We start from the raw sequence: 24,002 nt of genomic DNA, 5'->3' as shown, positions 1-24,002 counted from the left end.
GGAAGAGAGCGAGGCTGGAGGCTTGCAAGATCAAGATTGTGAGTGAGGCTAACGGAGATGATCATGTTTACGATTTCGGGGGCGGAAGCGGCGGGGCACATGCGAGATACGCGGTTCGCTTCACCTAAAAGCAGTAAGGGTACGTAATATCGATCAAGTTTTTTCTTTGTTGTGTGATGTACAGCATCTACAGGGAAGAGGGATGTGGCAGCACAATAACCTATTCGTCCACCGTCTTTCCTGTATACTCTTCCCCACCACCCGGGAGGGCAGGTGCGGTTCGTTGAATCGAATAAGAACTGCATTGGCAGCATCTTCGAACGGCTGTTCGCAGGATCGCGGGTGGTAGTTCGATAGTCTTGGTTTTTTCCTTGCGAGTCAGGTGTGCAGCAAGGAACAACGCTCCACACTATAGCGGAACGGCCGTTATAGGGCCGAGCGAGGTCGCACATATGCGAGTATACTCACACCGCTCGAGACATGCCTTAACCTTCAGTCTGTTTCGCCCGTCATGAGTGAAGCTTGCTGCTTATGCCGAGTGAGTGCGAACTTTTACAATTGCCGACTGGTGTTGGTGTCATGTCCCACTGCAGCAAGCTATGTCGTCTCCAACTTCTTCCGCAGAGTGTTCATCAGCAAAGTATCATCGCATGGAGCCTGAACCCGCGGCGTAAGCCAAGCAGTAGCACAACAGGACGGGTTGAAGAGCTGCGTGATCGAAAACCGGCAGCAGCCTCTAGATTTGGCTTTTTGTCCCGCAGTGCAGCTGACGTTGATCCAAGCGTGAAATTCAAGACACGGCATCGTGCTTGGACAGTACAATGAAGTTCGTCAACAGTCGTACAGTTGCGAGGGGAAAGCTACATGAGCTACCCCGCTCTGTGCCATGTCGGCTTGAACTGGACTTGGCTATGTGTTCGATGATTCTGAGTAGATGTGTCGTGGTTTTCGCAATAGAATAGCAGGTCCGTCGGATACGAAGGCTAGCCTTGATGGTCTGGGACGGGTGTTTTCGGAACTTGCCGGCTGGGAAATGTGGGCGGCGGTATCGAGACCGAGGTCTCTTAAGTGATATTGACCAGGCTTCGGGCCCTTCGCCGTGTTGTGAGATACGTACTAGGCGAAGAAGAGACTAGGTGCGTGCACACACTACACATCGAGGTTCAGTGCAATGGTGATGCCAAGAAACTCGTTACAAGTACGCGCAGCATCTGTTCCGACTACGCCGCAGGAGCCATCTTGTCGTGGAGAAGCCAAGTTCACGTCGTAGCCTCTGTATGCAGTTCCATCGTCGTTGGTTTCAGGATTCGTCGGCAGCATCGATTCCATCTGAATCAGAACCTGAAGTGGCGTCTGTGCCTTCATTCATCTCCACGTCCCCATTGGTGTGGTTGCGGTTTCCGCCGTTAGTGAGTCTCTTTTTCGCTCGTGCTTTGGCACGCTCTGCCCTCTTCTTTTCCTGGCTTATAAAATAGTCCTTCTCTTCCCGCAGCTCTGAAAGTTGTGAGAAAGTAACCTTTTGGATGCGTTGTAAGCTCGCAAGCTGCTTCTTCAGTTCCTTGACCTCGGTCTGCTGAGCCTTGCCCGAAGCATCAGACGCGTTCATGCTACCATCATCTAGTGCCATAAAGTCAGCCGTTGGGGCAGCACCACCCTTTGGCTGAGTAGTCCATGAGTCTAGCTCAGCTAAGCTCTCTTCCAGCATGCCGGCGGGGAAACTTGGGTGTACAAGGGCCTCTTCAAATGCACTTCTTCCCACAAGTCTCTTCTCAGTAGCAGAAACGTGGGGACTGCGCAACCGACCGTTTAGCTGGAGGTTTAGAGTATAATTTGACGGAACCAGGCCATTTGCGCTGCTCGTGAGTCCTGCATCTTGCTTTGGCTTGACGATTGTTGGAATCTTGAAGGTGGGTTCCGCTGTGTTAGGGAAGCCAGTAGGTGGGAGAAATCGAAGGTTTGAAACGGGACCAGGAAGATTGGCGGGAGTAGAAAGATAGTTTGCCTTTGCGACATCCCAAAGTGCTACCTTGCCGCTGGCATGGCCCGAGATGAGGGAAGTACCATCCCAGCTAAGAGTCAGAGCGAGGGCTCCGCCGAGCTTCTGCGACTCTGCACTGAAGCGGCTCTTGGGTGATGGTTGTATCGGTCGATGAGACGAGGCGCTATCCCGAAGGACGTCTATCGAAGTAGTCTTCTGCACTTCGTCGTAGAAGTCAATGGTTTGCAAGCTGCCATCGGCATAAGCTACGTAAAATGCGCGGTCTGCGGGATCGAGAGTGACAGCAGTAGGTATCTCGGGCAGCAGATAGGTCCTCAATGCTTGTCCGTTGTGGTAGTCCCAAACTATGGCAGACTTGTCCTCTGATATTGATACGGCAATGTTGGCAGTGCTCGAGCTGTGGCCGCAGGCAATGGAGGATATGGGCCCGCGGTGGGTAGAGAGGGTGTGTATAGGCGAGCGCGAGGCATCGGGGGAGAAGGATAGTATGGCGGGAAGTGCCCATACGTGGATCATAGCATCGGAGGAGCCGGAGAGGAAGAAGTTGGAGGATGGGTCGACTACGATGCTCGTGACTGGCTGGAGATGCGAAGTGGATGTAGAGACGAGACGGCCTGAGCAGACCTGAGGCATGTATTAGAAAAGCTGGGGACTATCAAGGCTGTTCCAGACGCGTGACTAACCTCCCAAGCCAATATCCGCCCACTCTCGGTTCCAAGCAGTAGCACGCTGTCCTGCGCTGCGAGTGCGATGCTGTGAATTCTCTCTGGGAAGGGCACCAGGGCTTCCTGGTTGCCCCTCTCCCTGCTATACACATGTACAATTGCCTTGTCCGACTGCGCAGCGAAGACGTGTGAGGCGCTCACAGCTATGCCGTTTGGCGCACTCGCGCTCTTCTTGAAAGCATGTCTCTGGGCGACAAGTGGCTGGAACTCATGTATAAAAATGCCCGCGTCTTTTGTGACTCCCGTGTTGGGCTTTGTCGATGCCGAGATGGCGGCGACGAATTGTTCGGTGAGCATGGCCGGTCGTATCTGGAGATGTCGTTGTCGCAAGTTGAAAGTTGCAAGCTCTAGAAACTTTTTGGTGGAGCATCTGCAGCCTGAGGGTCTGTGCAGCTAGCCGCGGAACTTGTCACTCCAGACACCGCTGCCCCCCCTTCCTGCCCCTCGATATGGCGACAATCTTGCTGAACATCACCTTTTGTCGTGGTACTATAACGAAGTTCATGTTCAGACCATATCTTGGCCCGGCTTACAACTTGGCATATGCTTCTTAATTTCTGACTTAGTCCGGGCGTATGTGCTGACGCCTTGCATTTACGAGGCCTGTTCGCTACTGCAGGGCAACGAGCACCTCCTAAAGCCTCTGACAGCCACTCCTTACCAAGGCACCCAGACAACGCATTACGAGGATCTACCCCACAATTAATGGCACCCCAGGGCTGAAATATGTTGACTAGGAGCCTGGGGCTACTTCAGCTGCTCCCCAAGCTAGTCTCTCTCCTACTTCTCACGCCAACACAGCTTTTCAAGTCCGAACGCGGAAATTGACAGAGGAATTGATACCAGTGAGCTCCCCACTGTCTATAATCTTGTTTAGAAGTATAGACCAACTACCGCCGAGTATCATCCAGCTTAGTACGTTAGAGTTCTACGGAGTTACCGAGTAGCACTGGTCAAATGTACAGAGTAAGCACTGCTAGGGGGCCTGATCGATGTTCTGGCCTGTACCAAACCGGATCTGACTAGCGACTTGGAGACTTAACGGCTATGGTACTCGAACCAGAATATGGGGCGTTTGGAGAATTAAGAGATTGGCTCTGCCGGCACGAATGGAACGAGTAGCTCTCACGGTAGTACACAACCCCGCACACCTGATGGTCTTAGCCTTGCATCTGAGACCCTTGGAAAGCGCGCTCTCGATAGATTGCGGCATCAGCAATGCCCTTGGCGAACTCATATATCTTGTGTGAGTTCCTACTTCGATTGCTCTTATATCGACAATCCAGAATATTGACCCAAAATGTCTCTCGAGGAACTGACAAACAAAGCGTATGGTATGTGGAAATTTTCATTACTGCAATAAATCGAGGCCGGAAGTCCGATCCTGACACTGTGCCGTTGACCATCTGACATCTTTAGACTACATCGTCTGTGGAGGAGGTACAGCTGGTCTGGTCATCGCGGCTCGTCTTACAGAAGATCCGAACGTTACTGTAGCTATCCTGGAAGCTGGCGGCAATGGACTGAACGACCTGTTGATCGATGCACCAAACATGTTCACCCAGCTCTGGGGCAAGCCCCAATACGATTGGGACTATAAAACTGTTCCACAGGTACGCTTCTAACATGGTGCAATTGGTCTTGCCTAACAGTCTTGCTAGGAAGGTACTGCTGGCCGTGTTCATGGTTGGGTTCGTGGAAAGGTTCTTGGTGGCAGCAGCGCTGTCAACTACAATATGTTCAGGTAAGCGCTGCCTCTCAGGTATAACCGGAAATACTGCACATATTAACTTTTATGCAGTATGGCTTCCAAACAGGACCTGGACAACTGGGGAGAGCTTGGAAACAAAGGCTGGTCCTTTGACGATATGATACCTTACTATCGGAAATTCGAGAGATATCATCCCGCATCAGAGACTTTAGGGAAGGCTGTCGACGACAAATACCTTGACAAGTCACTTCGTGGCACTTCTGGTCCAGTTCATGTCAGTTTCGCGAAGACTGATGTCACTTGGGGTCAGGATGTGTGGCCTAAGACTATAGCCAATGCTGGATATTCACCCGCAAAGGATCCTCGTACTGGCTCAGCTATTGGCGGTTTTAACCAACTTAGCACCGTTGATCCTGAGCATAACAGGCGAAGTTACGCTGCGCGAGAATACTACGAGCCCAATGCCGATAGGCCAAACATGACTCTTGTAACTCATGCCCTCGTCTCTAAAGTCGAGCTTAAGCAGACCGCTGGACAAGTCAAGGCCACTGGCGTCGAATTCACCGTCGATGGCACTACACACACGATGAAGGCGCACAAAGAAGTCATCGTCTGCGGTGGAACCATTAACTCGCCACAGATTCTTGAGCTGTCCGGCATCGGTTCGCCTGCTGTACTTGACAAGGCTGGCGTCGAAACCATAGTCGACCTTCCGGGCGTAGGAGAGAACTTGAATGACCACACAGCGACTGGTTTTGTACTAGTAAGTGTACACATCATCACAGCCATATTTCAAAATACTAAATTCCACCAGGGTGTCAAAGACGAATACCCAACCGCCGAAGCTTTCAAGGACCCAGCCATCATGCAACAAGCCCTAGAAGCGTACATTACCCACAAAGCCGGCCCTTTTGCAGGACCGCCTGGCACGACAGGTTTTGCTTCCCTTTCAAAGATTGAGCCCGACTTTCCAAACGCAGAGTCGCACATTCAATCACTCCTTCAAGACTTCGCAAGTAAGCATCCGGACGCCGACCCTGCAGGTCGCAATGCCATGCTTGCGCGCCAACTCCTCGATCCCAAGGAGGCAGTCTGCCAACTCGTTATGCTACCCACTGGTTTCCAGCCACATCGTCCGGATGACGCCAGCAAGCTATTTCCTCTCGAAGAAGAAGGCATGTGGTGTTCAATTGGCGCATGCAGCACGCGTTCCCTATCCCGTGGTACCGTTCACATCAACAACTCCGACCCAACCACACATCCCACAATCGACCCAGCGTATTTCTCGCATCCTCTCGATCTTGACATGATGGCTCGCGCCATTCTTCACTGCACCTCCTTCACATCTGTAGAGCCCCTTGCCTCGGTCTTCCGCCGAGATTCTAACGGCGACATCATATTATCCAAAAACTTCAGTTCGCTCCCCAAGACGTTGGAAGAAGCCAAGGATCTTGTGCAGAACAATACTGTAACAGAGTATCATCCTATTGGTACTTGTGCCATGTTGCCGAAGGAGAAGGGTGGTGTTGTGGACGAGGAGCTCAGAGTTCATGGCGTGGATGGGCTGAGGGTGGTGGATGCTAGTATCTTTCCGACCCACGTACAGGGCAATATCGTTAGTCTGGTGTATGCCGTTGCGGAGAAAGCGGCAGATCTGATCAAGGGTGTGAGGATTGGGGGCGAAGATGGCATGGACGTTGTGGAGAGAGTGGACAGTCCCTCTGTGGCGTAATTAGGAAATCGTGCCGCATTTGCTCGTGTAGTTTTCATGCTCCTTCTACCTCCACGGTAGGTGTACAAGAAAGGACAGCAGCCTTGTTATCAGTTGCGCGCTTAAATCAATTCCAGGCCGCCTAATGCCAGCATTTGGCGTGCGTCGGTACGCACTACCTCAAGAAACACAGCTCGAAAGAGAAATGAATACCAATTGTCCGTACTCACCAAGCTCACCCCCTTCTCCACCAGTCAGGTAGATTGTCGAGAACACGGCAACCAAAACATGGTTTTCGCGTCGCGATCGCCGCAATGACGCAGTCCAATCTTACAACCCCCTTGCGCGTGCGTACGCCCAAGCGTTCCTTTGAACGAACTTGCCCAATCTAATCCGGCAGGAGCACTGCAACGTGAAACCTGCTTTGTCCTTTCTTGTTGTAGGAGATGAAAAATAAGATAAGCTATCGCCATATAGCCGAACCAGTTTCTTCTATCTCTATCGTATTTTAGAAGGATTGACGTTCATGTTGTTCACCTTGACGAGATACCTGCACAGCATTTTCTGATTGGGCGACCATACTCACTTGCGTGCAATCCCCGTACCTGAACGAAAGAACACAATATCTTAGTTCCGATCATGTCGACACGCAGATCCGGTCGCGCGACTAAAGAGGTGAAGTACACCTCTGCGTCAGAAGGCTCAGACTTCGAGGACAAGAAAAAAAGGGCCAAGAAGCAAACGAAAACGGCGCACTCGAAGGAAGGCGTGACCACCACCAAGAAGACACCAAAGGCGGCCAGGGTGCCGAAGAAGGCACCGCCGAAAGACGTTACCAAGAAGCGCGCCGCAGAGTCCGACAATGAGAACGACGACGCGATCGCCAACCAAAATGATGCCATGACGACTTCCACAGCCCCAAAGCCCAAACGCCAAAAGAAAGACCCTACGACACTCGCAGCAGAAGCCCAAGAGAAAAAAGCAAAAGCCGACAAAGCTGCCCACAAGAAAGCTTGGCAAGACTGGCTCTCTTCCCACGACAACGAGCGCGAGATGCTAGAAGAAGAGCCGGATAAGCATGAGAGCATCACTCAAACTGATGCGCTCAAGAAGTATGGAGTGAAGAAAGATGAATTGAATTCACTGCTACGATTCGAGAAGAAGAACCCGTTGTACCCAGGTATGATGAAGTTGTTCCTAGAGGAGGATGTAAGAGAGCTGGCGTTTAGGAAGATAGGTGTACTGGAGGGCGCCCAAGGAGACGATGAGGAAATTGTTGAGAAAGGGAAGCAGTTGTGGACTGAGGAGCATAAGGACGATGTCGATGTAGAGGAAGAGAAGTCTGTGAGAACTGAAACTAAAGACAAGGACACGGCAAGAGATGAGAACGCAGATGAGCCAGCCAAGACTGAGAAACCAAAGAAAGAGGACAAGCCAGCCAAAACCAAGAAACAGGAAAAGGAGAAGACACCGAAGCAGAAATGGACAGCCTACGTATCCGAAAACTCTATTGATGAGGACGAGAGACTCCCCAAAGAGCCATTCGATCTCATCAACCAAACTGATTGTAAGAACAGGTACAACTTGACACCAAGGGACCTAGCTTGCCTCCCTTACTTTCCCAAGAAGAACCCAGCCTACGGAAATACCATGAAGATATTCAAGGAGAGCGTAGTGAAGTCGTTGGCCTATAGAAAGACTGCGGTGCTGGCCGGGCTAGAGGACGATGGTAAGGATGATGAGGGGCTTCTGGAGAAAGGACAGAAACTTTTTGAAGAGCAGTCTGATCCAGACAAAGATGAATGAGTAGATGGTACCTGATCTTAGATCACGAGTGTCAATTTTTGTTAAGATTAGGACTGGTGAAATCTCTCTTTATTCCACTATTACGTGTTCTCGCTTTTTAAGTCGTATACTCGCTTTTCATGCTCCAACTTAGGTAACACCTAGTGTAGAAGCAGATCACCATTTGATAGCCTTCTTGAACACTGGCAGCTCCTCAAAGTTGTCCACACTCCATTTCAATTTCCCGTCCCCTGTAACCCATGCACCTTGGTCGGTAGCCTTCAACCCAGTTTTCTCGTTCTCACTGATCTCGTGCTTACTAGCACCGATACTGTCCTTGGCCAACCAGACTATGGGCGTCTTGCTGGTGAAGGCTGGGTTGAGATATGCCTTCTTCAGATCCTCTTCGCTGTATTGTGGTTCTTCGTCTTCGTTAAAATCGCCATCGCGAAGCCAAGCCTTCAAGGCAGTATGGCTACCGAAGACGTGTGGCTGCAGAAAGCGGGCCAGTGGTGAGACAACGTTGGATGGTACGCGTGTCCGTTCGCTTATACGATTGATCCTTGACTCTGCGTGCTCCAAAGCATCCGACTCGCCTTCCTCTGCGGAAGATAGCAGTGGTGCTTGCTCATCGTCTTCAGATTCGAGTGCAAGATCTGCAGGTAAAAACTGCTCGAGGGGAGCAAGGTAGCGGTTCGTGGTATAGTTGAACATGATCGTAGCAAGGAGTAGGACGACAAGCATGATTAAGGGACCAGTCGCGTCGCGTAAGCTGAAGAGACCGATAAGACAGATCTCAGCGAGGTAGATTCCAACAAGGATCTGTTGTAGAGAGAGCGTATAGGCATGTCCTTTGGTGTCAATCTTGGGCTGTGCGGTATATAATAGCTGGTGTCGATAACTCCAGTAGAATATCACTAGGCCAATGGCGGCGAAGCCAAGAACGAGAGGTGCAATACAGGCGTAAACGATTGCTGCGAGAGATCAGTAATATGCTACTCGATGTTTCCAGGTTAATTTACCAATTATGACAAAGTTGCCATACTTCGGGAAAAGCTTGCCCCAAGCCATGCCCCTCATTGTGATGTAGCTATTGTACTTCTGGCGAGGCGTCTTGTCAAAGAACTTGTCAAAGAACCAGAACGAGAGAACGTCGGTGTAGTTCAGTATGTTGCTCGGGGCATTAGTCAAAGCTTGGACGACAAAGTACGCGAGGTATGTGTTTGATGCCCTTGGCAGACGCTCTGCAAGAAGTTGAGGTACCGAGCTTGGGTCTTGAACAATTTGTGATGCTACTGCCGCAGCACCCGAAGCGAGTGTTGTCACAAGGAAGACTTGGAGTACCTGGAAAACGAAGTACCACTTCAGCACCTTAATCTCAATGACAGTCTTGGTCGGCTCTCCAAAGGTAGTAAAGATGTCTGTGCTGTGTAAGCTATAGAACAGCAATATCGGCAAGTGGAAAACACTTACATCTGAAGATGTTCGGTACATATCTGGCTAACGCGCTTAGCACCAGTGGAGGGAGTAGACCACTCAGAAGGCTCATAATCCCTGATGGAATCTTGTTGAGAAACGCGAGCCATTTAAAATTCTCAGCAAGATATTGAACGTTAGAAAGAGCACCAACTATGCCGACTGGAATGGACCAAAACGCAATCGTAGCGATTACGAGAGTCAGGGCGACGCCACTCTGTGATATGCGACGAGCAGGTGCTAGATTTAAGTTGGCCCAGACAACTTCGTTGGGCGTAGTCCCGACGAAGCGAGGCGTAAGAGAAAGGACGTCAGCCGATGCGATCTGCTGGTACGCTCGCTGAGCCGCAGGTTGCGTGCGGAACTCTACAAAGACTGCTGCAGCTCCACCAAGACTCTCGGCTGTCTCATTCGACTCGCGGGCCTTCTCGATATCGTCCTCTTTTTCTCTGATCTGATCCCGATAATAGCTGATGCTGTCAACTTCCTTGCCAACAACTGGTGTCTTGGATTTGTGAGTAGGCCGCAAAGATTTCTTCATCTGCTTCGGCAGTTGCTCGTACTTGATGTTTCGATTGTGGCTCTTTCCGACTTCTTTGTTAACATTCAGGATCAGAGACATCTCAGCGCTTTCCAACTCTTCGACCTTGGAGTTCCTCTCCGAGACGAGAGATACCAGTTTCTCACCCTTAGTGATAGGCCAAATTCTGACTGCATCCTCTCCGAAAAAACGCTGCATGTTGCCCTCGTCGAGAGCTGCAGTAGGCGCCGAGAGGTACAGTACGGTACGTGAAGACAACCTCTTTGCGTTCGGTTTTGACAGGTTCCATGCTTGCCGTAGTCCAATGAGCCAGAGTCGTTCCCGCGCAACCGTGAACATGACAAAACTGAAGAACACCCAGGCCACAACAGCATGCGCATAGAGATGGTCCTTGTTCTTCACATTGCCAATGCCAAAGCGATTAAGCTCTTTCGAGCTGCCGCCACCAGTCCAATTGGCAGGCAGAAGAACAGGCCAGGTAATGAGAGCGCCGATTATGCAGATGAATATCAAAGTCCTCATGAAACGAAGAAACAGGTAAGAATCAAGCGACTGATGGTAAAGCACAAACTTATCCGGAACGGTTCTCATAGTGTGAATCCAGTCGAAGTAACCTGGCGATTTTGGACATGGCGTGCGATCCTTTTCTGGCACGGTGCCAATGTACGTCCGTGGTGAATAGATTTTGGGAAAGCGATGCCTAATGAGCACGAATGCGACCATGTAAAGAGTTGCAATGATGGCCGTAGGGATGAAAGCTGCAGCGAGTGCTGCAAGTGAAGATGGCCCGCTAGACTTATGACAGGGTATGTTAGTACACGTGCTTTGAGTAAAGCCTGGTTGTAGATGCAGGTACGTACTGACTGGACATGGCTGGTGCCACTGTCTTTGGCGACGAACACCGTCTGGAAATCCATCTCTGATATCTGTGGTCGAACAAGAGATAACTAGTAATGTCTCATGTCGATACAGGGCAGAGGGTCGGAGATTGGCAAAACGGAAGACGATGTGACGCGGAAGCTTTGCACGCTTCTGCCTGTGTTTGATTAGTGTTGTGGAGAGGGAAGGGTGAAGCTTGTCAAGCAAAGACGCCTATGACGTCGACGCGTTCAGGCGCCCAGCCCCAGCCATGTGGCGCGGATCGGTCTAGACAAGTGCGACTCACCTTGAAACAGCAACCTCGAAAACCAACAACACCAAGAACATACGTGTCTTTTCAGACACTGAAAGTATTTGAAGGATTTAGGCAGTCAGCGCGAGCGGTGTACATATCTTGAACTCAATTAAAGTTATTACAAATCTATGTGCGCCATGTAAAGCAAGATGAATCCTTCCAATATTCATACAACATTCTAAAACGCGTGGTATCACGGTATCCAAACCGGTCGAGCTGCCCATGACCCAAAACTCCGTAGGCGAGAGATGTTCAGGAACACCTAACATCCTCATATGCAAGGAAACAAATGAAATACTGCTGGGCACACCTAGAGCCACAGCAGCCACCGGATCACTCCCATGGCCACACCAAACACTCTCTTGACGGACCCGACGAGCACAACAATAAGCCATAGACACCACATGAGTGCAACAAGAGCCCACTCGACCAGCATCCATCCAAATCCCCGAACCCAGCGCATTCTACGTTTGCGCGTGCGAATCATGCGGTCTATCTCGTCTGTGATTTGCTTAACTTGTAATGGACCTTGTCCAGATACCTCACTTGTGATGCGCACAGCTTTGTCTCCGCTTTCTAGAATACGCGGCATAAGGTCTGAGTCAACCGTAGATTGCAAAGCCGAAATCTGGTTTGTGAGTTGCTGGATGGCTTTGTCACGGAAGCTCTCAAGCGAAGTCTGTAAAGCCTTGGTCGACGACTCTAGGTCCTTGACTAGTATGCGCGCGGCAAGAACATGTTCTTCCTTGCGCGGCACAGGGTAGATTTTCATTTTTGATGTAGCGGCAGCGCGCGAAAGAAAGTCGGGAGGCGGTTCTCTTGTAGAATTCGCTCGTCGTGTAATCTCTCTCGCTTTGACACCTGAGCAGAGAAAGAGTGCGCGGACGCGAGCGATGTCTGCCTGAGTGACTGTGTTCGCATCGCTCTTGTTCCGATCAACGGCATTATCGTCACCGTCAGCGATGCTCCAATGTCTACCGTTAAGGCCAGGTCGAGAGCTACTGCGCTGCCTGTTTGCGTCTCTTAGTCCAGTAGGTGGCAGACCCGCCATGTCACCACCAGGCCGAGCGAGCACTTGATTAATTCGCTCCTGGCTGTGGCTGCGCGTAAGAGTGAGAGACCCCGTGGAAGAATTTCCAGATATCGTGCCCAGATCCATGCGTGGTGGCAATAGCCGATCGACCCGAGGCGAGCGACTGTTCTTTTGCTCTCGTGCCTGGCGTGAGATGTGATGCTCATAATCCGAGTTTTCGTCGGCAATCGTGTGGACCGGCCGGAACGAGGGCAGTCCCAGATGGCTACGTTCTTTGTTTGTGATGCTACCGTCTGTACCTGCCGTGACGGTTCGACTGATCGGGGGCCGTTTGGTATGTTTGGTTTTGACCGGACCGTCGTCATCAAAGTCGACAGAGTTACGGTCAGACATGGTGTCCGCGTCAGAGTCATCGGCTCGGTCTCTTCTGAAGATGATGTCACCGACTTTTGTACCCTCGTTCTTCACGCCCTTGAAGAATCGAGTGACAGCAGAATGCGGCTCTTGGGTATCTCGGCGGCGGAGCTTGTCTGGACTAGGCAAGCTACTGACACTATCGTTCTTGCGATGACCGAGTAGATTCATGACAGCACCGGGAGCTGCTAAAATGGCTGTGCCGATATGTTTGTCGTCTGGCGTTTCCTCACTGGTCTGCCGCGATCTTCCTTTCCTGTCTGTTCCAGCAGAGTCCGGACGCAATTCGTGCTTGTGGTCTTCACTATGCTCATGCGAATGAAAGATAGTGTTGAACTTGCCTCGTTTTGCTTTCCTTGTCTGTGACTCGGATCGGCTTGGGGGCGGTGATAAGTCGCTGCCAATATGCGGGAACCGTTTGGCATGTGGAGTGTTTGGTGCCGTGCTGTCCTGATCATCAAAAGATGATCGAGGCTCCGGATCATCGATGGATAGATTAGGGTTCTTCCGAGGCTTTGGCGGCATCTTGAAGTTGCCACGATCCTTGATAAATGCAAAGCCATTTGTAGGTCGGGGAACTTCCAGCGAGTCTCGGGGAGGCTTGCTTTCGGAGGTAACGTCTCCGTTGCGACCCCACTTGTTTGGTGTATCTGGCGTGAAGTCAGGGGGTGGCCTGGCTTCGCTCAGCGACTGTCTAGCTTGTTGCTCTAGAAGCAAGGCCAGCGGACCGATGTTGTGATCTGGATCAGTGACAATACGAGCTTTCCGTCTCCTGGTATCGGATTCCGACTCTGAACTGTCGCTATCATCATGGCTGCGCAGTCGCGAGCCCCGCCTCGAATGTTTGCCTCCTCTCGGACTGTCAGTGCGCAGCGCTGGAAGTAGCCTTCGCTTGCGCCCACGCTCGCTGCCCTTGTCGCTTTCATCGCCTGTCGTATGATCAACTGCGATGCTGGGGAAGCCATCGACCCAGCTCTTTCTTCGGTCCCCAGAGTATTCTTTGCTTGCGCGTGGTGAGAGAAAGTCTTTCTGCTGCACCTCCTTGGGTGGGTAGACCCTTCGGCCATAGCGGTTTTCTACCAGCATTTTGTTGTCGTCTTGCTCCAACCAGTGTGCATCCGCAAGCAACTCTTGTGGGCTGAAGATCCAGCCTTTGTGAGGTCTTGCAGGCTTCTGGGGCGCTGGTCCCACTTCGTGATCGTGATGGATTTTGGGAAGCTGTACCGCATCGTCTCGACGATAGCCGGCTCGTTTGGCCTGTTGCTCCACACGATCCACCCATTCGCGTACCTGCTCGACATCCTCGAATTCTTCTGACGAGTGATGGAGCGTCACGCGCTCCCGAGCCCTGCTCCGGCGGTTTCGAATGTATTGCAGAGGGTTGTACGGCCGGCCGAGCTCATGCTGTTTGCCAGCATGAGACGGCACACGAGTGAGCTGCGCTTGGGGACTGCCTGGACTGTTGGTCGACGTGAAGACAAAATTGCCTGGGGCGTTCGCGTCGGGCTTCAGGGGCGGGAGGAATTCCAGTAGTCGGAGGTACTCAATGCGGAGCTCGATGTATGCGCGGGCCTTTTCTACTCGTGCAAGCGTGGCAGCTGAGGGATTGATGTTTTGGGACACGGGAAAGGCAATGGATCCGCTTCTCTGCATCGAGGTAGACATGTGGCGGGTAGGAGAGCTCTTGCCCATTGGGGATATATTGCGTGACGTCCGCCGTTGCTCGTTGAGATAGTGCTTCAGACTGCCGCCAGCGCCATAGTTGGAGAAGCTGCCTTCGCGTTGCGAACCAGAGGCGACGCGTGGCTGGGACGACAGAAGCTGGCCGGTGTTGGTATGTCTCCTCCGGCTCTCGCTCAGGTTCAGGGCCATGTGTACCAGCTGGTTCGGATCAATGGCCTGCCGCGGCGGCGCAGTGTTGGGCGAAGGATCGCGGTCATGGGCCGTGGACGGCATATCGTATGCACTCCTCCTCGTCTTGCCAAGGCGCATGCGCTCGTCGTGTCGGTCCTGTGAATCGGCAAAGTCGATGCGGGATGCTGCGCCGGGGGCAGCAGGACTGGGGCCGTCTCGCTGCACCTCTCGCGACAGCGGCGAGCTTCCTGCCTCCTTCTCGTGGGCGCCATAGTGTCGCGAGCTGCGCTTGCCTCCTTTGTCCTCCCCGCGAGCCTCGTGGTTGGCGTGGCGCTGCCGTGGCCCGCTGGAGAAGTTTGAATCGAGGAGAAAGCCGCCAGATCTCCTCACGCGCTGCTTCCGGCGCGCAAAGTCTTCTTCGTGCACCGAGTCCCTAGCCAGCAGGTTCCCCGATGCTGCGCTTCCTCCCAGGCCGTTGGTTGCACCTGTGCCGGGCCGCGAATCTTGGCTTCGCCGCGGGGACGAGCTCCCCTCGCCATTGTCTGTGTATGCGCCCGGATTGCTGGCAATGTACGTGTGGGAGGAGGTTGTCCAGCGGTCCGAATCTCCCGAGGGCCGGCCATGGCTGGACGGTGCTGACATTTCTTGAGATAGCGCCTATGTCACCTCGAACGGCCAGGGGGTCGCATGGCGATGACGACGGCTGCGCAGAGCAGAGGTGCGGCTGTGACTGTGGTATCGCAGCCAGGCGACGTCGCGACGAGATGCTCACGTGAATGTCCTAGGTCGCTCTCCAGCGAGGGTATGAAATCATATGTGGGGTGAGCAGGAGCGGCTCGTTGCTGTCCAGAGATTTGGCCTCGGGTGGAGAGCATGATCGCCTGCACCCCTGTTTGTCACCCAAACGTCAACAGTGGGTCCGTGTCCAACGGCTTCTTAGCTTTCTCTCTCACCTATCCAACTCACCAGGGCGAACATCGACTTTGTTGCGAGACGTACGGAATCACGTCTTGACTGTCCACTCGAGCATCTCTCACTAAGCACAAAGTATCAGTCTTGCTACAGGGGATGACCTAGGTAAGCCAACACGCGGACGCCAAATCCTTGCTCCCCAACATCACATTCTCTGCTGTGAAAGGCATGTGGTCATGCATGGCCTTTTCAGACGAGTTAGTCGGCTCCAGCACGCCGAAAAACTTCAGGCGTCCAACAGTACCGGCAACTTGGTAGCGGCTTGTCTTTCCCTGTCTTAGCATCAACGGCAGTACTTTAGAGTAGGCTAAATGCTCGTCGCGACGAGTGATGCTCACATGTAAAGGACAGGACATGCGTGGATAACAACACTCTCTCCACAAAGATTCTGAACGCACAAAAACACCTGCTCTCAGCACATGACCAGATCTTGTATTGGGAGTACATGCGATAGAGGCTATTAGACACGCGATTGTCTCCAGACATATATGGCTTGCATTGGGGATCCCTTGTGTATCTCTACCAAACGTTGTGCTAAGATGTCTGGTTCGCATTTGGAGAGCCGATTTGATCATCTCCCACTCACCGTATCACCAGCTACTCCGTGGCGGTCATAGGTTTTGTACATGGGTTGATACAGGCAGTGTTCTGGGTAAACTTGATAGATAATGGCATCTGGATGGAGGTAGTGTCTAGAAGGAAGCTGTTTGTCATATCTAGAATCTCCATGACGTCCCCATAGACGTGTCACCAAACGACCAAGACGCATTATTGGGCACCATGTGAGCAAGTGCGACTATCGCTCCGGCGGGCTAAATCGTCGTACATAGTAGAATGCGAGCTATATGCTCAGCTCTTCTTCCGAAAGACTGACCGTTCGTTGCACTGCTTCCTGGCTACGGAACAGGATAGCCATGGCCCACATCGGCCGTGTTAGTTGTACTGTACTATGCCCGCCTCCGTGGCGTGAGGCTGAGGGAAAAAGCGACACTTGGTTCGGAGAGAGGGGCAAGCCGAGAATCAACTGGTTGACCAGTGCGACTAGACATGAGCGAATCAAGAGCCAAGAGTCTACCCATCTGCTAAGACTTGTTAATCTATGCAGCTAGAAGCAGTCTTCATGCAAAGGATCAAGTCGAAAGAGTACGCAAGCCTCGATCGCATTGCGACCGTTGGTTTTTCCTGTACTTCACAAAAGCGACGGGCTTTTCGAGACCTGAAACGTGGATCCAGCCCTATGCAGGCTAGAAGGCTTACGAATCGATAAGCGTTTCTCGCACCTTTTACCTACGTAGGGCGCGTGCGTTGAGCGTCGGGCGGGAAGGCTGACATGTAGCGCGCTGAAGCCTGTCAGAGTAGCATCGGAACAACGTCAGAAGCGAATCAAACAGAAATCATCTCCATGGCATGCCTCAAGGCAAGGCATATCGCAATTGGCATTGGTTCAACAAAGCATGTCTGATGTTTCGCGGTCCATGCTCTGATGGCAGCCAAGATGGGTACCATGCCCGCGGTAGGGTCCTCACATGCCAGACGGTGGATAAAGTTTCGTGGCTGTTGGACGTCAGCCTCAGACCAGGTGTGGACCGATCTTACGTGTAGTGCCCATATACCGCATATCGAAGCTGGCAACCTAGTCTGACTCGAGCAAGGCGAAGGATCAATGCCTTCGTACAGTCGAATTGCGCCCCACCTGCTCAGACGTGCAAGACGGAGAGCGCAAGACCAACATGAGCCAGTTGAAGAAGGCTGCAGCCGATCGAGAATGACGGAGACGTCGTGCTTCCTAGGTGCAGACGATGCCTCTACAGCTGGAATCGAGGCTTGACGAAGCACCAATTGGGTCGTTGAATCGGCGACTCCTCGTAAAGCAAGCAAATTCCTTCGGTCACTGATTCGCCCAAAACCTCGGCTCCGCTTGGGCCAGCCAAAAAGGCGTCTTCCGGTACTTGGCCGGAGCAAGGCTGAACAAGGAAAAAGACGAGAGCAAAGGGCGGTAGATGCTGATGCCATCTTGCCAGAAGCATCTAGAAGGCATGTACTGATGTCGGGTGATGATGCCATGTGAATTGTCAATGTCTAGGTTCGGTGTTGCGAGATTCGGTCGCGACCGGAACTTCTAAATAGGAAAAGCATGATCCAGCCATGAACCACGACAGCTCGCTCCCCCTAGCAAGCCCGACACCCTCCGCGCTCTTGGACTTGCAGTTCGTCGCGAGGCGGAATGATCCGAGCAGGGTTTTGGCGGCATCCTTCGTTCCTTTTGATTATCTGGCCCAGCTTTACAGGGTTCCGTCACTTGATTCGCCATGGCACTCAGCAGAAGTCGTTCAGCCTGAGGCAGCAGATCCAATAAGCACCCAGCTCGCCAGCTTGCCGTTTATAGCGTGGCTTGCAGCTCAAGGCTCGCCCACTCACGATGGGAAACGAGGCTGACTGCGCCATTCCAGCCTCGTGCGCACTCCACTGGGCCCAGCGAAAATCGGGATATCTTGCTGCCTGGCCCCCCGCGCTTCCCTGATCGACTTGGAAACACATCACACGTCCCTAGTACCCCAGGATTCCACTTGCCATTCTCTAAACCTGTCGGATTTAGCTGCCGTTAGAGCGATAATACTCGCCCCACCAAGCGAGCCTCCCCAACGTTCGACTGTATCGGACCGCGGGACAGAATCGCACAGAACAACAGTATTCCAGCCTGGCCGGATCCTATCTGGACATTATCAAGTACCGTCAGGTTTATGCCTCCAACAAGAACCAGAGCCAGGATGAAAGAAGATGCGCCGACCAAGACCCCTACCGTCACGGATACCAAAGCTAGCGAACCAATAGAGCCAGCTCCAGCCCCAAGGGAAACCATTGTGACAGCACCAAGCGTTGAGACTACGCCTAACACTTCACCGACATTCGAAGCGGGCTCCAAACCTCCATCACGCAGAGTATTGCGACTAAAGTGCCCCGTCTGCTCGGACTATCCCGATGGCTTCCGCAGTGAGCATGAGCTGCGACGTCATACCAACCGCGTCCACAAAAAAGCACGTAAAGTCTGGGTGACCATCGACACTTCACCCGACAAGTCATTCCTGGCCAACTGTAAGGCATGCCAGACTGGAAAGAGGTACAACGAATGCTACAATGCCGCAAGCCACCTCCGACGCATGCACTTTCACCCTCACAAACGCGGGGAGAGGAAGATGACTGCAGCAGAGGCTCGACGCGGTGGGAAACCTGGCGACCTGGATCCTCCCATGGAGGTCCTCAAAGCCAACTGGCTGCGAGAAGTAGACGAGATAATCGGAGAAGAGAATGAACCCACCGAGGACGACGCTTCCATGTCCTTGTCGCCGACTCAGAGTATGCCCGCGGGGCAACTACAGTCACCGCCACAGCCGCAGCCTCAAATTACTCCCGTCAAGGCTGAAGCAAAGGCACCCCCGACACCAACTACTCCTTCCACTCGGTCGATGGCGATAGATAGCATAGTTGAGAAGCAGGACGCGGCGTGAACACGAGGCTTATACTAGATGGCGGGCGAGAGGAACTGGTCAACCGTATTCTCGCACGGCGAGATAGATCATGGATCGTCATATAAAAGCCCGGCAAACATACCCGATCGGACCGTGTCATCTGGCACCACTTGCTCTGCAGATGCAACGACTGGTTCGCTCGATAGAGTGGGCCGGGGTTCCAGGACCATGTTCGCTCATGGACAAACGGCCATGATGATGGCTTGCGCTACTTTTGATTTCTGAAGTGAAAGTCGAGGCGGGAAAATTATTTGGCGTTGATGGGTTGACGATGCGATATGTCACCAGGCTGTCACTATTTTGACCGCAACGGCATGGTCTTTGGGTAAAGTATTAGATGGCAGCCAGGCTGAAATATGCCATGCACATGCTTGATCAGAAGATTATGAAAAGACTGGGTTGTTCTTCGTCGATTTGTGTTGTGAGGTATCCAGTTGTGCATTTGTAGTGGTGAGTGTGATGGACGGGAATGTAGGAAGATGCGGCTGCAAGTAAGGAGAAATTTGACGAGTACAACGAAATTTGAACCATGTCGATTGCCCGGAGAAGGAGGGGTATGACGAGGTAAAAACTCAACGTGAGGTGCAATTAAGATACATGTCGATCAACGAAGGGGTAGTGGCGGATCGGTACACCCGACTCAAACGGGCTCGTGCGCAATAATCTGGGTGCTGCATCGTGAATCCTTCGAAGCCACCACACCAGTGTTGCAGCAACCACGAGGTACGTCTCTGCCATGTCTGTCATATGCCAGCGTCCGCTTCTGCGCCGAGGCAGGCAGTCTGCATAGCGAAGCTGATGGTCTTGTCTAGCTGCATAATTCTACGTGCGGACGCGGTCGCCTGCTATGCGCTTCGTCGCTTTTCGATAGCCCTAGCCCTATCCTACCCTACCCGCGGAGTCTAACAACTTGCGATGGCCGTGTCGCCTGCATACCCTGAACGCATCACGATTCGCCGCCGCCGCAAAGAGAGTACTTGTCATTCGCGAAACATACTGTAGAACACAAGGTTAGGCTTAGGACCGCGGCACCCTTGGCAGCAGCCATGTCTCGTCGACCGGTACTCAGTAATTTCGTCAATCTGGGGAGCCTGTACAGCGTTCCGCCTTGGGGGTCTGTACCTTCCCTCGGCCTAGCCAGGCCGCTGTATAACTCTGTGAATTTGGGGAGCCTGTACGCCCGCAGCAAACGAAAGTACCCCCCCGGATATGCATACTTTGAGGATGGGTCCGTCTTTATACATCCTCAGGAATGGCTTCCTCACGATGCCTTCGAAGCGCATATGAAGATAGTCGCGCATTTTGTAAGTGGGCCTACACCCAAGATGCAGGCAATTCGCAAACAAGACCCGCATAGGACGCGCCTCGTCATAATCGAGTAAGCCAGATTGCCCACCATTTTTGTCTACATGCTAACGGCAGTATCAGCAAGGTCTCGAAACTGAAAAACACATTCCGCATCATGGCCCGCAACGCCCAGGACAACCAAAGAGTATCAGTCGTCGACCCGCCCTTCGAAGACGTTGAATTGACTCTGGACTCCACCGAAAGCCGCCCCATCTCCGCAAGCTTCAACGACGCTCCCCAGTTGAATAAATGGGACAGGTTGCGGAACAGCGAGGCTCTAGAGACGTTTCGGGGTACGCTGATCGATGGCATCTTGCAACCCAACGTTCGCTTGGGGAATGGTCTACACCTGTCGCCTAAACCGCACATAAAAAAGCCCCCGTTAGCGGAGAAGAAGCAGGCGCGAAACCCCAAGGCCAAAAGACCTCGTGAAGCCGCGGGACTGCCTCCAAAGGCACCAGCGAGGCACCTTCATTCGCTAGATGTACAGTCTCCGGCGGGTCCACCTCTGCCTTCTAACGTACACAAACCGAAGCCTTCCCGACAAGCACCACCCCAAGAGCGTGACGTGGAGCTTCGAGAAGCTCAATTGGCACAGAGAGAGCGGGAGCTCATACGACTACAACAAGAACTCTTGCGGCAGACTTTGCGCGTTCAGAGCACACTGCCGCGTCAAGACAGGCATTCTCGGTTCTCCCCTCACCATGACACCAACGCAAACAAGCATCGGACACGCGGACCAACCGAAGCGAGTATTCATAGCGAGTATGACACAACAGCTGCGGACATAGAGGCAAAGAAAGAGGCGCTCGCGCAAAAGGAAATGCTCTTGAAATACAAGCGCAAGGCATGGCTTCTCGAACAGAAGCTTGCTCGGGTTCAGAGTACCGGACGTCCCCAATCTAGGCGCGCAGCTCGTCGATACGGTACGGAAGTTAAGGAACACGACGCGCAGCACTCCCCTGATTACCCATCGGGGAAGGAAAATGTGCCAGATGCGCAGCATGACTACGACGACGTCCCTGTTGCCTTCGATTTGGATCATGCATCGCCAACTGAAGCCCTGGAAACGCTGAGATCTCGCATCCGGCTTCCTACCAGAGGAATAATGCGCTCACGTCTGAACCCACGCTGAATAAGATACCTTGCCTCCACCTCCCCAATGTTCGTGGATATGATGATAACATAGTTTAACAAAACCTATGCCAACGTCACGCCACTTCAGTTATCTAAGAGACGACACTGTACAATAGACACGCCGAATTGAGCATGATTGTACCATACTCGATTAGCATACGATACCCTGTACAAACAGCAAATAGATCCAATGACACTAGACTTACGCCTTTTCCATGATACCTTCACGCTCGTTGCTATTTTTGCATATCATGCTCTTCGGAACTTACCTCGCTGTTGGCCTCTGCTTATTATCATGTTTGTAGATCCTTTCGCCTGGAACTTGCCATCATGTTGGCCTGGAAAGACAAGATGGTGTGAAGAGATCTCAATGGTTGCACTTGCACGAATCGATATGGCGGCTTGGTGTCTGGGTGTGCGCTCGATAGCCTGGTACAGTACCCGACCCAAAGGACGATCCAGTTTCATTCCATCGGTCTTACATAACCCTTGTTATGTAGCCAGTCCAGTTGGTAGGATAGCCGAACAAAGAAAATATAGAATAACTGGGCGGCACCACAACCACTTCCCCGAAGAGCCCCGCGGACGACACTGACATGTGAAAGGAGCCGCGGAGAGCAGAAAAGAAAATGGCTAAAGGGTTCACCAACACAACGGAGTCAAAGTGAATAAATTTACATTGGACATTTGTTTTCATTCGGATATCTCCATGTGGCCTGACTCTTGGTCCATGGTGTGGTTGATCAAAGGGACAGAAGTAGATGCATGTACGTCTTGATATTGGTTGTTGCTTACTTGATTCGGGTATCTCGATGCTACCTCTTGGTAGACAGTTTGGTACAACAGGCAGTGCTTGAAGAACAAAGGAGAAAGAAATGAGCGCCATTCCAACGCCTACGCTTTGCTGAGGGAAAAACAGTAGTAGTATACAATAATAATTTTGGAAGTGATGTCTTCATCAGAATTCGTGTAGGAGAGGTATGCTCCATGCCTGAATCATCATGATCCTCGGCTATAGTCGTCACTCCAGTCTTTCGACCGTGGTCGTCCTGCCTCAAACGCCTTGTCCTCGGCCGTCTCCACCTGCACACTTGTCTCCGTGATAATGTTTATGCCATGTCCTGAAACCGTGTTCTTGAGGATCGAGTCTGCTGATCCCGTTCGGGTAGGACTTTCATCTTCGTGTAGCGTATCTTCATGCCGTGACCGCAATGTATGACTGCGCCCACGGCGGTGATCGACTATTCGCGATAGTCGGTTGCTGCCACCTACTATGGTGACGGTACGTGCAGTAGTCGATGTAAGGGCTTCTTTGCCACTCATGGATTGTAGGCCGTAATGGTCGTCGTCGCCTGGGCGTGCCGCATTGGTGAGCGTTGCGGTGACAGTTCTGTTGTAATTCCCTGTACTCAGATCTCCGGATACCAAGACCCGTCTTGTCAGGGCGTATAGAAGCGCGTCGATCCATCCGCATGATGTGAGAAGACACCCAGCGACAATGAAGAAGAGGTCTGGTGGTTCGGTACCGGTCATCGCTACCATGCGACCCACTGCTATGGGCAACGTGAGTACGACGTATACAAAGGGGTACATGACCATGAATTTCGTCGCGCGTGTGAGCTTGCTAGTGTCGTTTGCGATGATGCTTCGAATGCGGCCGCGTAGGTGGAAGAAGACATGCGCGTAGATGATGATCGTGCCGAACTCGACGATGAAGATCCAGAGATAATGTAACCAAAGTCTTTCATTTTGGTATTCTCTTGAAACCCAGCACTGGCTGAAGTCAGCTCCATATTGTTTGTTAGTGGAAGAGAGCATACCCATGCTGCAGCGCGAGCGAAATATCGCTCCTGGTACATGGCTGGTCCAAGTAACGTAAGGATCAACGAGAAGAGCCAAATCGAGAGGATCGATACCACAAACCACCTGTACGGCATTTTGTATCCTTTGACCACGCCCAACCAAGTATGTATCGCAATTGCGAGAACGAAGAAGCCACTTGCGACATCTCTAAACGATAGTATCGAGAGTTAGTACATGTCTCACATATTTTGTGCGTGAGAATACTGACCCAATCTGTAAAAACCACGCTTGGAGGAAGCATGCGCCGGTCGGTGCTACGATCTTGTTGATTCGGAGCCAGTGGAACGATATAGAGAATGCGATAGACTGTTGTAGGTCGGCGATTAAGAGGTTGTAAATGAGAATAACATATTGGTTGTATCCGACGTATTGCCTGTAGTGTCTCCGCCACGAAATCATCCGCTGTGTAATGAATCCCAGTAAGGCCGTGACTGATATTAAGCTCATTGTGGCGCAAATAGCGAGTGGAATTAGCCCCGCCCTATAGAGGGGGGTGAGCGGGTCCATACTGTGCGGAGCGTCAAAGTATCGTTTTTCGAGAGAGCGTTCAAGTAGAACAGAGGTTATATCGGTCATGTCGTAGGGCGCCATAATTGTAATGGAGGGTCGTAACCGAGTATCAAGCGGCCCGATAGGATGTGCGGAAGTACTTGTGCTCTCAACGCATCAAGATACCATGGTTGGTATAGCGAAGGGGGGGGGGGGGCGAATCTGTTCGCGACGAACCCGTCTC

General features: G+C 52.2%; 8 protein-coding genes across 8 annotated transcripts; 4 read left to right on the top strand and 4 right to left on the bottom strand.

Moving 5' to 3' along the window:
* Positions 1-1,300: 1,300 nt before the first annotated feature.
* On the bottom strand, positions 1,301-3,021 carry J4E82_009738 (uncharacterized protein; the record flags this gene model as incomplete). The annotated part of the gene is made up of 2 exons (XM_051735960.1): positions 1,301-2,623; positions 2,683-3,021. The coding sequence occupies 2 exons, from the start codon at positions 3,019-3,021 to the stop codon at positions 1,301-1,303; spliced, it is 1,662 nt and encodes a 553-aa protein (XP_051584277.1).
* Positions 3,022-4,024: 1,003 nt separating this feature from the next.
* On the top strand, positions 4,025-6,167 carry J4E82_009737 (uncharacterized protein; the record flags this gene model as incomplete). Its single annotated transcript, XM_051735959.1, has 5 exons — positions 4,025-4,058; positions 4,144-4,337; positions 4,386-4,468; positions 4,526-5,198; positions 5,250-6,167. 5 exons carry the CDS (start codon positions 4,025-4,027, stop codon positions 6,165-6,167), a joined length of 1,902 nt encoding a protein of 633 aa, XP_051584276.1.
* A 618-nt stretch (positions 6,168-6,785) lies between these two features.
* Positions 6,786-7,952, top strand: J4E82_009736 (uncharacterized protein; the record flags this gene model as incomplete). Its single annotated transcript, XM_051735958.1, has 1 exon — positions 6,786-7,952. One exon carries the CDS (start codon positions 6,786-6,788, stop codon positions 7,950-7,952), a length of 1,167 nt encoding a protein of 388 aa, XP_051584275.1.
* Positions 7,953-8,108: 156 nt separating this feature from the next.
* On the bottom strand, positions 8,109-10,671 carry J4E82_009735 (uncharacterized protein; the record flags this gene model as incomplete). Its single annotated transcript, XM_051735957.1, has 3 exons — positions 8,109-8,905; positions 8,954-9,352; positions 9,405-10,671. 3 exons carry the CDS (start codon positions 10,669-10,671, stop codon positions 8,109-8,111), a joined length of 2,463 nt encoding a protein of 820 aa, XP_051584274.1.
* Positions 10,672-11,432: 761 nt separating this feature from the next.
* J4E82_009734 (uncharacterized protein) lies at positions 11,433-15,065 on the bottom strand (the record flags this gene model as incomplete). Its single annotated transcript, XM_051735956.1, has 1 exon — positions 11,433-15,065. The coding sequence occupies one exon, from the start codon at positions 15,063-15,065 to the stop codon at positions 11,433-11,435; it is 3,633 nt and encodes a 1,210-aa protein (XP_051584273.1).
* A 3,098-nt stretch (positions 15,066-18,163) lies between these two features.
* On the top strand, positions 18,164-18,901 carry J4E82_009733 (uncharacterized protein; the record flags this gene model as incomplete). The annotated part of the gene is made up of 1 exon (XM_051735955.1): positions 18,164-18,901. One exon carries the CDS (start codon positions 18,164-18,166, stop codon positions 18,899-18,901), a length of 738 nt encoding a protein of 245 aa, XP_051584272.1.
* A 1,067-nt stretch (positions 18,902-19,968) lies between these two features.
* J4E82_009732 (uncharacterized protein) lies at positions 19,969-21,404 on the top strand (the record flags this gene model as incomplete). The annotated part of the gene is made up of 2 exons (XM_051735954.1): positions 19,969-20,300; positions 20,351-21,404. The coding sequence occupies 2 exons, from the start codon at positions 19,969-19,971 to the stop codon at positions 21,402-21,404; spliced, it is 1,386 nt and encodes a 461-aa protein (XP_051584271.1).
* Positions 21,405-22,405: 1,001 nt separating this feature from the next.
* J4E82_009731 (uncharacterized protein) lies at positions 22,406-23,716 on the bottom strand (the record flags this gene model as incomplete). The annotated part of the gene is made up of 3 exons (XM_051735953.1): positions 22,406-23,179; positions 23,227-23,416; positions 23,478-23,716. The coding sequence occupies 3 exons, from the start codon at positions 23,714-23,716 to the stop codon at positions 22,406-22,408; spliced, it is 1,203 nt and encodes a 400-aa protein (XP_051584270.1).
* Positions 23,717-24,002: the final 286 nt, after the last annotated feature.

The sequence above is a fragment of the Alternaria postmessia genome (assembly GCF_024291825.1).
Source record: "Alternaria postmessia strain BMP 2775 chromosome Unknown scaffold_99, whole genome shotgun sequence".
Classification (NCBI taxonomy): domain Eukaryota; kingdom Fungi; phylum Ascomycota; class Dothideomycetes; order Pleosporales; family Pleosporaceae; genus Alternaria; species Alternaria postmessia.
This window is presented reverse-complemented; position numbering and strand designations above follow the sequence as displayed.